Here is a 15,158-nt window from a genome sequence, read left to right as displayed (position 1 = left end):
CACACACACACACACACACACTGTTCTCACATCTCTAACACTGTTATGTGTGAGACGCTGTTTTAAAGTGTCACTGCTTTTGTCACCTAATGAGACCAGTGTGCAGAGGCAAAGGCCTCTCCTACTACTATCCTGCATTTCACTTGCGTGATGTGCTACAGTCAGTAAGCCAATATGCAAGAAATTATGCAAAATTTTATTATATTGTAAATATGCAAATAATGTTTTTGTTTGGTGTCTGATCATAAAATCATTATATCCTGTCCTGAAAAACAGATGATTTGTAGCGCCTGCTACCACTTTTGTTATGTGCATCATTTCAATTTCATGCTAGTATTCTGCCCACAGAAGGATGTTTGTGATTGGAATGCACATTACCAGCTTATCCTTAAAGTAACAGATTGTCAGAGATGCCTGGTTTTATGTTAGGTCTGTCCGTTCTCTCATTATTTGACTGCAGTGCACTCTTTTCCCCAGTAGAGAGAGCTCAAGTGAGTTCCCACTTTTCTCACTGAGAGTGCACATATGCTGTAGTTTGTGGAGTTGCGGGGCTTGGTGTCCAGTCACTTTGACTCATTTGCCTTACTTCTATTATCCTGTTACTTCACATAAATAATTAAAGTTTCAGGCTGGATTTTGCTTTCATTCCATGCAATAAATCATCCTGATCTTTCAAATGTGACAGTTCTTACATGCAGATCCTGGTAAAGACTTGGAGGGGAAAAGCAGCAGTTCCTCAGTTAGTGGAGGATGGTCATGGTAGTGAGTCAGTGCTTTTTGGTCTCTGTGCATCATTACATCATTGTCTTTTTCTCTTGTACTCTTATAGTACTCTTTATCAAACATTTTTTGGCATTTTCTCTCATTAGTGATTAAAACAATGAGATTTAATACAGGTTTCATCAGATGGGTTGGGAATATTACAGCAAGCGTTCCAAATTATTCAGATTGTCTTCAAAATAGTCAAACCTGCCAATGACTAGATGCACTGGCAGGTGCTTATTGTTGTGACATTAGCAGATGTGTTTTGAAGAGGTTCATTTCCCTTCTTTAGCCTTGTTAGGGCACCTAATCCAAATGTTATTTTCTATCAAATCCACTTAATAGTTGAGCGGAAGCAGAGCTGTCTCCTTCCCTCCATTTCCATCTTTGTGTGATGTACCGTGATGCTCTGACATAAGTTCTCATGGGAGCCTTTCTTCTCTCCTCCCCCTTCAAGTTAAAACGCTGGAAGAAACAGCACTTTATGAAGGTCACACACTTTTAAATGCATGTGTACACACACACACACACACACTCATGCACGCACGCACACACACGCACAAACAAGCACAGTGTTAGAAAAAAGGCATGTGAGATGAAGGGAGTGGCACTCAACTGTAGAAGGCTGTCTACTGAAAATATGACTGATCTTTTCACCTGATTGATTTGCCCTTTGCACAGGCGTGTACTTGGTATTACTTCAGCGTCTTAGACTTGTGATTTTTGCCAAGACCCTCTATACACCTAGCAATCTTCAAAACTCTTTTAGCATTTTCAAAAACATCATTCTGATGGGAAAAACATTTTTAATTATATATTGTGAGGAAATATGAATTATTTTATTCTATGTCTCTACCCCTCTTTCTCCACAGTACATTAGAAACGACCTTTGACACGACAGTAACCACTGAGGTGAATGGGCGGAGTATACCTGCCCTCGCTGCACGCTCCTCCCCCATGTCCTGGCGTCTGGGCCAATCACAAACCCCGCGTCTCCAGGCAGGTGACGCCCCCTCGATGCCCAGTGGCTACGCTGCGCCCAGGGCGAGCACAACAGGCGCAGGCACCACCACAGGGCGCTATAGTGGGCACTCAGACCCCTCCAGGTTTGTGTACATTTAAGTAGTAAGCCTGTGGCTATTTTTTTCTCATTTTCAGTCTTTAAGACACGACACGAGTAACCCTCCCCCAAAAAATGTTGACCAGTGCAGGACAGTGTTTTGAATATTTATCTTAGGGCTATTTGTGATTTCAGTAACTGAATGAATTTTTGATGTTTATAGTCAAAATAAGTTGAATTGGTTTTAGCTGATCCCTCTGTGCCACGCTGTGGTGTGAAACAGCATTCTGTTTAGTTTTGCCTCCTACATTTATTCCTCCCTCTGAATAATGTAGCTCTCAGCCTTTTTATGCACTGAACACAGAGTTCGTAGATTTTAAACATGTTGCACCACCATGTAATCCATGTAAATTAAATACATAACTATGCTTTGCTGTATAAAGAAGAAATATCTTTGTGCACAATATCACTACCACATCATTTATACTCAGTAAAAGTCCACTTTAAAGGTCATTTGTTTGCTAACATGTGACAGATTTCCATTTCAGTGTGCAGAAATTCATGCTTAGTTTGTATTCATACAGTCACCAAGGCCTTACCTGCCTTTCTCTGCACATTAATACCAATAGCTTACTGTCATACAGCAAGGCTATGTATACTTTTTCATAGTAAAACCACACACAGGATGTTTCAAGTAATACATTTATGTGAACCTTGAGAGGACTCACGACACTGACAGATTACCTGAGTGAGAATGGATGAGTTTGTGTCTTCTGCAAGTCATTACAGCAGCAGGCTTCTGACCTTCATTCGCTCAATAGCAATAAATGACTTAAGCACGTAGGAGAAAAGGCTTTTCACATTTCACCCACACAATCATGTGAGCACACACTCCTAATAGAAGATATGCTGTAAAGAGAAAACTGTGAGGGAATGGTAAGGATGAGGTGTGATGTAGCAAGGTATCTGCAAGATTAAAGAAGAAGAACAGAGCAGAAAATGTAACAACATGTTGGGAGGGAAAGGTGATTAGCTGAATTATTAGCTTAATTAACTCAGTGCTAATGGCCCCCGTGTTCTACCAGCCGTGTCTGATAGCTATCTGGAAGTTGCCTCACATCTTACCGCTCGTTCACTGTCAGGTACACAGAGACACAAACTCGCTTCTCTATACCGACTTTCCAAAATCCACACACAGTCTTCATGTTCATTATTCAGATTAGCCATCAGACAGCCAAGGTAGCATCTTCCTTTATGTTTAGTTGACATAATTTGCTTCTTCTTCACTTAAACAAAGACCTTAAAGTGTAAGAGCCACGAGTTAAAAAAGAATAACTTTCTAAAGCAAACTGAAGTTAAACGTTTATACCTGTAATTTGTTCTCCCCTCACAGATACCTTACAGATGGCAGCCTTCATCTGTATGCACGGAACACCGGCCGAGCCTCAGATGCAGCTTCTTCTCGAGACGTATCCCAAAGAGGAAGCAAAGAGATGCAGGGTGACATTGACAGGTGAGGATGGAGACTGTCATAGCTGCCTGTTTTTCTGGTGCCTGTTTGATTCATTTGTGGTCCACACCCGGGAGTAGCTCCGGTTTCACACTTTTTGAGATTCATGCAAGTACGTTGTTAATATTCAAATTTGAACACAGCTTTTCACATTCCACTTTTGATTGTTGGCTTTTAGCTGATGTTTTCCTCTCCCGAGCATCTGGCTGTGAATTTGATAGCTTCGTTGTCATTCATTTTCAACCATAGCCAGGTGGGTGTTTGCTAAGACAAACCCACTGGACTGTGCTTTGCAGCCAGTGATGCATGTGCGTGTGAAAAAAAGCAATGTGCTGTGGTCAGAATGGCAGAAAGGTTGGCACCATAGCAACTGCAGCCATATCATATTATACCTGATTGTATCTGTCGGTCAAAGCATTCAGCACAATGAGCATTATGGAGCTAAAAAGCATGAATATCTGGGTATATTACCCAAAACAATTAAAGATATTAGATATCAGTACAAAGTTATTAAAGCTAAAGGAATATATAGGCTTTTTAGGATACAAACCTAATAGGATACAAAGTCCAGAGAATGGACAAGTGACTAAGGCTACGTCCACACGAGCCCGGATAGATTTGAAAACGTCATTTACGTCTGAAAACGCTCCGCGTCCACACTATCGTTTTCAGTCGTTTTCACAGAGTTGTGCGTCCACATAGAAACAGCCGAAAACGCTTACGTTCCAATCCTGTGCATGCGTGGAATGCAAGAAAATTCGACCTGCCTCATTTCTGTCTGCCATTTATTTACTTTCCGGCTCTTTGAAACGTTGTGGCAAAATGTCATTCCTGGTTTTTAGATGTGCCTGGCATAAAAACAAAGGGTAAGAAGGAAGTAAGAAATATGTCCTTCAAAGGTTATACAAGTCTGCTGTAACACCATCAGAGATTTAAAGGGGCGAAGGAGGGTTGGCGATCGATTTAAAGCTGTCAGGCTAAGATTGTGATGACAAGCCATCAGAGAGACTGCTGGGAATTGACTGATGCAGTGACATTTCCCAGTGTCACAGCTTCAGCTTCTGTCAAGATTTTAATGAGTGGCAGCGTTTAGTAGTCCTGTGATTTTAAAGATTATGATTCTGTTAATGCTACATGTACATGGTTACACTAGGCAGATTTACACAATGTGACGCATGACTTGCAGATACACGGTGATATTTTGCTTGTAATATGTATGTTTTCTGTATATGATTCAGTTGTTTTGCAACCCAGGCAGTTTTTCCATTTCTTGGTTATGTGCTCAGCCTCACAAGCTTGTTTGTTACAAGCCAGTCAGTCAAGCCAGTCAGCCCGAGGTGAGTTTGATCATATCTGTGATTGGCCAAGCGGCAAAACATACTAGTCCTGACCAGAGGTTCAGAATAGGAGATTAACCTGCCCCATCAGTCTCAAACCGATTGACCTATCAGATTTGACACTGAGGCAAAAAGATGTCTTAGGATAAGAATGAAAATGAACCAAGCAAACTGCCAAGGCTCAGCTTCACCCTGCATTTTATCTCTGTATTTAAATATTTTTGCCTAAACTGTCTCTCACCTTTCCTTGACTTAAATCCAAAAATGCTGTGCTCTTTTGAACTAAAGTCAGCAGTAGCACTTTGGGCCTCAGGGGCGATGAGGAAATATTGATGCCCGCAGGCTACAGACTCCCAGAAGGAAAAGAATTTGAACTCTGGAACCCTGTTTACTTCATTCCTTCCTTCCTTTTCCTTTATGAAATCAAGTACATGCAGGCAAGCATATACACAGAAATGCACAAAATGCATGCCTCTCACGTGTTATTGTCAGTAGCTAGGCTGTCACTTCCCACGGACACATGACGAAACTCAGGGGGCAAATCCATTTCTCACTCAGCTCTACATTTCAGCCTGGCTTTACCTCTGTGGTACAGCGTGCTTTTCCATAAAGCCCCTTGGCTTGAAGTGAAATGAGTAGAGGATGAGGCCCAAGTTTAAATAATTTGTTCACTGACTTTAAACAACTTTTTACCTCAGATGTGTAAGCTGGCTTTCTAGGAATGACGAATGCAAGAAAAGTATTTGATCTCGCACGTTTCATGTCCAGCTATCTTGATTATAACTGCTTAGGAGGTGAACATGCTGTATCCATGAAATTCTGCCTGCCCTGTAACTGGCAGCTAGTGTATGATACCTTTCTGTCTCAAATGTCCGTCCAACTGCTCTTTTGTCCAGGTGAACATACTTGGCTTAAATTACTTGGCTTGGTCATAATTTTAGGTGATAATTAGTGCATTGAATGACTGTTAATATTTCTTCTGCATTTATTATCAAAGTGTTAATCAGATTATATTTTTAATTTAATATGATTTCCAAACTATTACACTCTGTTTTCATTTAACACAGCATCCCAATTATGGAGGAGATTGGGTTTTGACTTTGAGAAATTCTTAGATTAGAGTCTGGGATTTAATCCGTCTCTGGCTGATAGTTTGATAGTGTAAGTTTACTTTGGAACAAATTATTTGTTCACAAGAGATAACTGTGCATTTATTGTTCGTGTTTTTTTATCAGCAAGGTAAATAATTTGTGGCCATTAAAATTCCCCCCCTCGTCCTTCTCCTTTGGATTTCCTTTCTGTCATAAGTAATAATTGGAAAACTGCACACACAAGGACACACACTTACACTCATGTCTTTTACACCACCTCAAGCATGAGCACGGATACAAAAATGCACATTACTCTCTCCGCAGTTCTGCTGGCAGCAATAGACAGGGTTCCTCAGAGGCAGAAAGTGGAAGTTGGTCTGTGTACGTAAACTGAGTTCCCACGAGGCTCGTTATGTTTCGTGCTTTTTACAGTCCATAACGGCTCCCCTGGCTGCCATCCATGGCATTTTTATCCCAAACCAACACAGCCCCTCAGGATATGTATCTAAATGACTCATCATGGCTGGCAGGTGACTGAAACCATCTGGGACTAGGACCACGTGGACTTAATGTTTACTGTAGTGGTCATGACATGAGATACTGTATGTGCGCATCTCCATTTCTTTTTAAATGAGCTGTGCCAGTGTGTCTATGTCTTACAAAAAGACAAAAGATTAGAAGAGGAGTTTTATTTTTGAGTGCTTTCATCCTCAGTATTAGGACAGAGCCTAATTTTTAACCAAGTGTCATAGAACAAAGTCAATAAGCGTCACACGTACAGCTGCTTTTGATAGTAACTTTATGGTTTCCTGCAGGTGACATTGTGGTTGGAGATATTTCAGGTTTTCCGCATGTGGATTCCAATCCCACTAAACTAATAATCTGAATACTTTAATAGAATTTCTTTGAGATTAGCACAAGAATTCATTGGGACTGTAGGTGAAGATTTTTTTAGTCAAAGGTCAAGGTCACTGTGGAATTAATTAATGACAATTAATAACATTTTACAGTCAGACAAATTTGGACAAAAGGCGTAAACTGCAACTTGACTGGCTGTCAGAGGCATCCAATCGCAAGGTAGTATTCCAGTGATTTCATCTGTGCTAGAACCGAGTACCCTGGAGCCAACCATCTGCTTGAAAACAGCTGAATGACAAAAGCTCAGATCCCTCTTCTGATCAGTCTGCTTCAAAACAATGCTGAGTTTAGCCTTGGCTAAAAGCACCTGCCTAAAAATACCTTCTTGTTATACAACATAGATGAGCACATGCTCATGGCTCTGCTGTCAAGAAAAGACGCCCAAAGAGAGTGTTTTGACACCAGCAGGCTCCCCGCTCTCAGTAGAGACATGAATAAGTAACAGGGCTTCTCTTTTAGCATCCCGGTGGCTCGAGTGTGTTGCCATCTCTTTCTCGCAGCTGGACTGTGGCAGCTGGCTCTGCGTTTTTTGGTTGTCTAAAGCTTCGGGGGCTTGGAGACAAGTTTATATGTGTTGAAAGTGTGCTGTGGTTGTGTTGTCCATGCTTCACAAAAGAAAGCTTGTTGGTGTACTACATTTAAGTGTATTTAGGTTTGGGTGTATGTGTGTTTGTGTGCATGTACAGACTTCTCCATATGCCGTGTGTGCTGCTGAGCAGCAGGATTCGGCCTGTCACTCCGCGTAGCAGTGACAGTCGCAGAGAAGCCGCTCTACTTGTCTTTGCTGTCGTAAGCAGGGAAGAGATTTAGAGGAGAAGGTTTTTTTACTACCAATGACAAACGCAGTCATTATATAAGTCTCTCTCATTGATCTCTTCCAGGGGCCACCGCTTAGGAAGAATATATTTGTATTGCACCTGAAACTGGAGCGTCTCAAAGCTTCTGCTATCTAAGCTTTCTAAAGTCTTCTGGCAACTGTCAGTTTTTCAGACATTTGTCCTTTTCAGTATTTCCACCTCAGTGCACACCGGCTAAACTTAACAAATTGTGATAATTGGGACATGCTTTATCACTGATTTGAGTACCCAACTGTGTGTATGTTATATTAGATATATTTCCCCTCAAAAATGGGCAAATTGTGGCCCACACAACCAGACTCTAATTAGCCATCTCTTCATTCAAAGATGCTCGAGGGAAAGTTTCCCTGTTTTTGGACGCTCCGTTTTCCTCCTGTTTCCTGTTTCGTGTGTGTGTGTGTGTGTGTGTGTGTGTGTGTGTGTGTGTGTGTGTGTGTGTGTGTGTGTGTGTGTGTGTATGGCAATAATAACTTTTCTGTGTGGAACTTCAGGAAGCACATGCTGCTAAATGCAAGATGGACATGACATTTCTGACTTTAGGAGTACCATTGAATCCTGGTCTTATCTATGTTCCCAACACATATACACCAGCACACATGTACACACGTCTTTCTTTATATACACACACACTATTGCTTACCCACACACATCCCATAAGTCTTACCCTGAACTGACCCCTCACCTCCTAACTGCACCTCAAAACTGTTTCTGGGTTCCACTTTTCCTCACAGTCAAATATGTGTATTTGATCTTCCAATGTATACTCAGCTGATCTGTCAAATGTACAAATAAATGTGATTGTGGAATTTGTATAAAATATGTGTGATATGTGATTTAGATATTGAATTTTCCTTATGCAAACTGATCAAGATCGGTCTTCTCATCTAGGGGGAAATAAGGAACACACATACATAAAATCTTTATAGTATGATGATTGATTACCCTTAGAAAAGTGGACCGAAGCCTGGTCACTAATTAACCAAATACATTTATACCTGAATTAATTTAGCAAACCGTTAGTAAATTCTTAATTCCAGAGATCATGAAAACCGATTAAACTGATCAAACATAGAACATCATTCCAATCTTATCCAGTGAAAAGGTTTCAGAATTTATTTGAATATCACGTTTCCTGTTTTATATCCACGTGGTGGATTGACCTCAATGTCTTTCATGTATTCTGTTGTATGGGTGCAGAAAATGTGCATGATGTTCATGTGAAAGACCACCAAGCATCTCCATGCCATCACTGACAACTCCATGCTGCAGCACATGGAAGTTAACTCTTACTTGTGAAACTGCTTATCAAATTTGGTTACTCCTCAACTGAAAATGCTAAATCAGTTTCAACCCCTGGCTATAACTACAATTAATGTGAAAACACCATAGCATAAAGATAGGCCTGATTAAATATACTCCTGCTAAACCCTCACTATCCTATAAATGTTCAGTCATGTATTAGAATTTAAATGTGCTGATACCTCATAGAGGAGTTAGGCCCTTTAAGGAAGTATGTTCCTGCCATTACTAATTAATACGATATTTAAATATAGAAATGTTTCAACTTGATTGAAGACAATTAGCGTGCACAGGGGTTCATCTTTTGGTTAGTTAAGTGGCAGCAGGGACGCACTGGAGATGCCCCTGGTTCCATACGGAGGTGAACTATCCACCTGGCCTCATCAGCATGGACTTGTGGGTGACAAGGATGAGGGGATATTACTGAGTGAGGTCAGGCTTGCCCTGTCTATTTCTCTCATTGATGACACGTCCCATATGGTCAAGTTCTGCTTCAGTTCATCTGGGTCATCTGAGCATCCATACCTGCCTGGGACTGAAAGTGATTAAGCCTTGGGGGAGTGGCTGATTCAGTCACCCGCCCTTTTGGTCTTATTCTTCATCAGACATAAGAGCAAAAGCAAAAAGCATAAAATGATTTATGAGCTATTATTACCATTTCCCATGGTATAATTTGACAAAATAGTTCTGAATTGCATCAGATGATGCTGAGCTCTGGTGTGTATTGCAATTGATGTCTGTCCATCATATGTAAATTATGTGATCAGTTTAGGAGGGGACAGTTAACATGCAATCATGAATCCTTTATTTCCTTTACTTTTTCTTCTCTCAGGGTATGCACTTTCTTACTTTCTGTTCATGCAGTTCTTCTAGACTTTTAGTGATCTTAGGTCTGAGTGATTTGACTTATGAAAAACTGTGACGACACAGTGCTGACTCACATTACACTGACATGAAGTGGCATGAGAGAATCATGTCCTGTAACCGTGTGTTACGTACGCTCAGAAGATGTCACAGATGAGGACAGTTTTTGGATTCTTGATGCAAATGCCTGTGTGGTAACCAGGCATTCACAGGCTGTGTTGATAACTAATTTATGATGACAGTGTGAGGTTCCTGTGACATTCAACACCAATAATAGAGACTCCATGTAGGTGTTCCTTAAATGCTTATTTGTGTGTGTCCAGCTGTACTGTAACCCACATGTTTGAATAGATGTAATACAACTCAGGAAGAAAAAAGGAAGGAGAGCCATTGATTTTAACTGTACAGTGATTTAGAGCTGTATTAGAAAGAAAGAAATTTCATCCATTACCAGCAATGGTCCAAATGTGTTTCGAGTGTTAACGCTCTGCTGATTTTAAAACTTTTAATTGAATAACTTTCTCTAGTTAAAGTGCCATGTTTACAAAAGAGAAGCAAGCAGCTTATTTGACTGTTGATGCGGACCATGTTCCACTGAGAGTTTACTTGGATTGGGAATTTGTTCAAAACACTGAATTGTCTGCATGTTTTTCAGAAGAGATTTGTGATGAAACTAAAAAAGAAAAAACAGAACTTGAAGTGACAGCATCAGATTTATTCGTTCCTTTCCGGGGTGTCTCGTGTTGTTTAAGAGGATCGATTTAAGAAATGTTTAATTGCATTTTTGAGTTTAGACTTTTCGGCCAATCCAGATTTGTTCAACAGTCGGTCTGCTGTAAATAGGTGGATTACAAGGTAATGTTGGATAGATTTTAGGATGAATGGACCACAGGGGCATTTGCCTCGGGTTCATCAATTCATTTGGTTAAATATTTCCAAGCATATGACTCCATTCATCATCTGACAGGCCTAATGAGTTAGTGAAGATAAGAATCAACAAAGCTGCTGTCATTGTTAATTCACTTTACTGCCATGAAGCCTGACTCTGTTGTGGATTATGAAATCATAATCTTGTTAAATGACGAGTGTTGCGGTATAATTACAGCAAAACAGCATTTACAAAGCCTTTAAACCTATTACTGTTTGTGTCCCAAATTAGGTATCATCAGACTCCAGATTCAATACATAATTCTGCTTTTAACCATCTGATAGAGAAGAAAATCAACAAATCTAAATATCTAAATAAAACGCTGACTGTTTAGTCTTTATCATTCCGGGTGACTGTTGTACTAACTAGTTACGTTTTTAGTCCTTAATTGTGGCAAACCATGTCAAGTCTGTCGCCACACGATTGTGTGTCAGCGGCTGATTGTTTATTCTGGTGAAACGCAGAGATCAGAGCTGGTCAGATGCAAACCTCAGCTGAGGGGCTTTGGAGAGCTGACACTGTGCTGCCACTGTCTATCAAGTTTTACTGCTGTAATCCCAGGAATACAAAGGATTTTCTGTTTCAGAAGTGCAGAGGATGCTAGGTTTGGTTTGCCAAGTCACCTGTCAGACAGAGCAGACGGTGGCTGTGTGACCCACCGATGCCCTGCTGCTTCTAGGGCTCATTTAAAACACACCTTTTTTTCCTTGCTTTTATTTGCTGTGTGAGTTCAGTGTCATTGTAATGAGTACTAGGTGGCATTACTCTTTTGTTGATGCCTTCATTTCCCACAGTACAGCTCAGAAAATAACATTTCTGAAATATCCATGCGTCATTCTCAAAACTAGGTTTGGTGTCAACGTTGGTACAGACGCAGCATCTCCACCTACAGTCAGTCAAAATAGGTGGACTGTCATTACACAACATACAGTTTGGTCATTTGCAGTAAAACCATACATAGTATATTTTTAACAGCATTATTTTTATGGACAAAGCCTGAAGTCCTGACAGTCAAGCTGCTTCTCCCCTTGATTTCTGAACTTTCTGTGTTTAATAATAAATACAATTAAATCTGAGGGTCCCATATATTTTTCAGGGCACTTTTAAATATTGAGTGAATAGGATCTTAAAAAAAGAAATAGGTTCAGATGTTAGGGTCCCCGCCTGCAAATAATGTCAAAGGTTACATATGCTGAAAATCATAAGAATTACTTTAATCCACATTATAATTTATAATTAAAACCTCACCCTTAAACAGTAAAGATACACAGGTTTCTAAAGTGCTGCTAAGCTTCACGCATACAGAATAATTCATTAACAGCCACATTTTAATGGGATTTCTGGAATGAAATTGAACTTTTGGTATATCTTCATCCATTGTGTGTTTCCTTGTGCTAGCAACCTGACTGCTAGCCTACAGAAAAAAGAAACAGTTCCTGTTACTTGTGCTGGATGGTGAATAAGCTTCCGATGCCTCCCTATTTGGAAGTTGAGTGATATTTACAAACTAAAGAAATATGTTAAATTTATAGTGATGTAATCTGTGCTGCACGGTGCAGAAGTAGAGGGCTGAGAGTAAGACAAGAGACTGGATGCTCACCCATTGTTGATGTAGAGATTAAGATCCCTCACCACCTGCTCTGAATCTGGCAGTAAGTCTGATGTCCCTTTTTTCTCCTCACAGATGGACTCCTCCATTTTATCCAATCAAATCCTCACATGGCTAAATTTATCATCCTGGTACCTAAGCAAACCAGCATCATAGATTATGCACGGAGCTGTTAAATGAGCCTCTAATGTCATCCTACAGAAGAGATGAGGAACAGACTTTGGAGGTCTCCCATGATGCTCTTGATTATTATCAGTGTAATTTGACTGATTATTTGGTCTGGGGTGTTTCCAATGAACTGAGGTGATGTGTTTTAGTTGGTGTGTTTTGTCTAGTGTCAGTCCAAAACCCAAACATTTCTTAACAGTATGCTTTTGTAGTTTATTGCTCACATTTTCTTCAGAAAATGCAAAAATGCTGCTGACTTACCGTCACATGATGTACTGCATTTGTTTGTATGGAGCTTTAAATCATATTTTAGTGAAGTTTCCAGCTTCAGGCCAGTGGAGGAGGAGGAGGCTGGTGGTTGGACCAACTGTGGCTTATGCGGGTTATTTGTTTGCATTTGCCAGCAGCTTGCCATAGACTTGAACAAACCCCTGCTGGGATGTATTAGCCTGCTGTAAACCCTACGGTGCTGAACAGCTAAAGACTTTGTTGTTGTCTTTGACTGCATTGCAGTAGGACGTCTGGACACATTAACCAGTCAGGCCAGGCACTGCTGTTGTCCTGCTGGCTCACTGCTTAGCAGCAGACATATTTCCAGCCCATCCCTCCAAGGTCACCCTGCTCCTTCCTTTAATTGAGTTGTGTCGAGGTGAATTCGATTCCACAGTCAGTGCTGGGTCTGATTGTTAAGTTTGTTTGCTTTTTTTCTGGGACTTTTCTTATTTTAAGTAAATGCTGCTTGACTTCTCTTTCCCAATTCAGCAACCAGCATCCAGTTCACTTTTACTTTTCCCTGATAAAGTACATTTCTGCCATCAGAGACCAATCTTCAGTTAAAATTAAAAGACGAAATGAAATGCTTAGCATTAGCATTGAACGGGAAATCCAAAGAAAATGGTTAAACCCCATGGCTCATTATGTCGGTGATGTCTTGGAAGCTTTTCTAATCAAGTGTTCAGCAAAACAAAACTACGTGAATGGAAGTTCACTGGTGAAAAGAAATAAGCTCTATAGTTTTTCTTTGCCTGAGAATCAAAGAGGGGAGTCGTGAATCTGTCTAATTATATCCCAACGCAACGCTGCGTGGACAGTCGTTGCTGAGCATCTCACGCATTATTCATGAGGTCACTTCCAGTCAGAGGCTTTTACCAAAGACAGAACAAATTCTGCTCTCCAGCAAAGACCTTCCTCTTTGATTTGACTCTATTCTGCATTGTCATCCTCATTTAATTAACCCTTAGTAACCCCCTGCTGACGACATGTCTTCCTGGCACTCCTTGGCTGGCAGAGGCCCATCCTGGTTGGGAGGGGAGACGAAGAGAGAGGAGGGGGAGCTGGCAGTAGCAGTGGGTAAAAGTGGAAGACTGAGTGACTCCTTTGCTCCTCTCTCTCTCTCTCTTGTTTCCATTTCCTCTCTTGACTCCCAGTCGAGCCACAGCTCCTAGCTTCTCTGCTAGGTGGGGTTTTGCCTCTTGGTAGTGTAGGCGTGGTATTGAACAAAGTAGAACTCTTCTTTGATAAAACAACAGACAACACCCAACCCATGGGAGGTAAGTTGATGGCAAAGCTGGAAACTGCTCTATACCTAAGCTCTGTTTTGAACCTGTGAACACTGTCGTGTGTGTTTTGAGCACCGTCATATTGTACAGTTTGTTCTGATAGCTCGGCTCTGTAAGAACTCCATCCGAGGAGAAAATGAGCCTATTGCTTGCAAATCATTTCAAGTCTATGACTTGCATTTTTTAATGTTTTTTTTTTAAAGTCTTACTGCAGGAGCTCAGTGGCATTAATTTGGATTAGTCTCTATGCAAATGAGTGCTTTCCATTTACATTATTTAAGTCTCTACATTTGTCCTAAGAGGTATTTACTGTTTCAAAGACAATCCACTCCACTGTTTTAGACTAAATTAAAATGCTGCTCATCAGGTTTGATTATTATCTCTGAATGTTTTTTATTGTTTGGTCGTCTGAGGTAATTGTTGTGTTCATGTCACTTCAATTTCCTGTTTATCCCCGTCATTTAAATGACTGTCTTAGTATTGTTTTTTTCTTTTGACAAATCTTTCTTTTAGCTGAAAACATAAAAATGAACACACTTAAATGTGTTCAATGTGACAAACTTACGTGTTTTTCTTTCCTGATTTGTTACATAAGAGGTCCTCTGAGGAAATGTTACATTCTTTCATCTGTACGATACCAATTTAATACTTTTCAGTACTACCGCCTCCAAATATTTATTAAAGTACTCATCAAAATCACGCTTATCACCAAGATAAAGTGTAATCCCGAGTGCTAGCCTTTGCTCACGTCGCTAATAGCATTTCTCCTCTGGGCTGTGGAAGGAACAAGACCAGCTGTATTGAATATTGCATGAGATGATGTTTGCATGGTTGAATGGAGCCCTTCAATGCATTCACAGCATGGAGGCACCTTGCGAAAATCAAAGATTTACAATAGAATCTGCAGTGAAATAAAAACATCAGTCCAGCAGGTCTTTAGCTCATGAGCACTTTTTACTCAAGCTCCTTTTGGGTCAGCAGGTGCCTTGTTAACGTCCTTTTTTGTAGATTTTCCATGCTGAGATTTCCCCAGCAGGTCCCGGGGACTTAAAAATGGGCCAAACCTTTTTATAGCACTAGTTACCTTACAGCTTGATACCACTGAATATGTCCTATACTGACTTATAACAAGTTGCACTATGTAGGACATTACAGCTGGAGACATCACAGCATCACGAGGGAAGTCACATGTTTTC

The 15,158-nt window shown here is 40.5% G+C and overlaps 1 protein-coding gene across 1 annotated transcript in view; it reads left to right on the top strand.

The window, feature by feature from the left end:
* The window catches only part of nav3 (neuron navigator 3), a 206,524-nt gene that overhangs the window by 137,181 nt on the left and 54,185 nt on the right, over positions 1 to 15,158 (top strand). Inside the window, exons 13-14 of the mRNA XM_042212662.1 lie at positions 1,573 to 1,868; positions 3,216 to 3,335. Of these exons, the coding sequence (XP_042068596.1) occupies positions 1,573 to 1,868; positions 3,216 to 3,335 (416 nt within the window). The remainder of the gene's footprint in view (positions 1 to 1,572; positions 1,869 to 3,215; positions 3,336 to 15,158) is intronic.

The sequence above is a fragment of the Haplochromis burtoni genome, unplaced genomic scaffold, assembly GCF_018398535.1.
Source record: "Haplochromis burtoni strain Fernald_Lab_line unplaced genomic scaffold, NCSU_Asbu1 Contig_385, whole genome shotgun sequence".
Lineage (NCBI taxonomy): Eukaryota > Metazoa > Chordata > Actinopteri > Cichliformes > Cichlidae > Haplochromis > Haplochromis burtoni.
The sequence above is the reverse complement of the archived record's forward strand: the minus strand, read 5'-3'. Positions and strand labels throughout refer to the sequence as shown.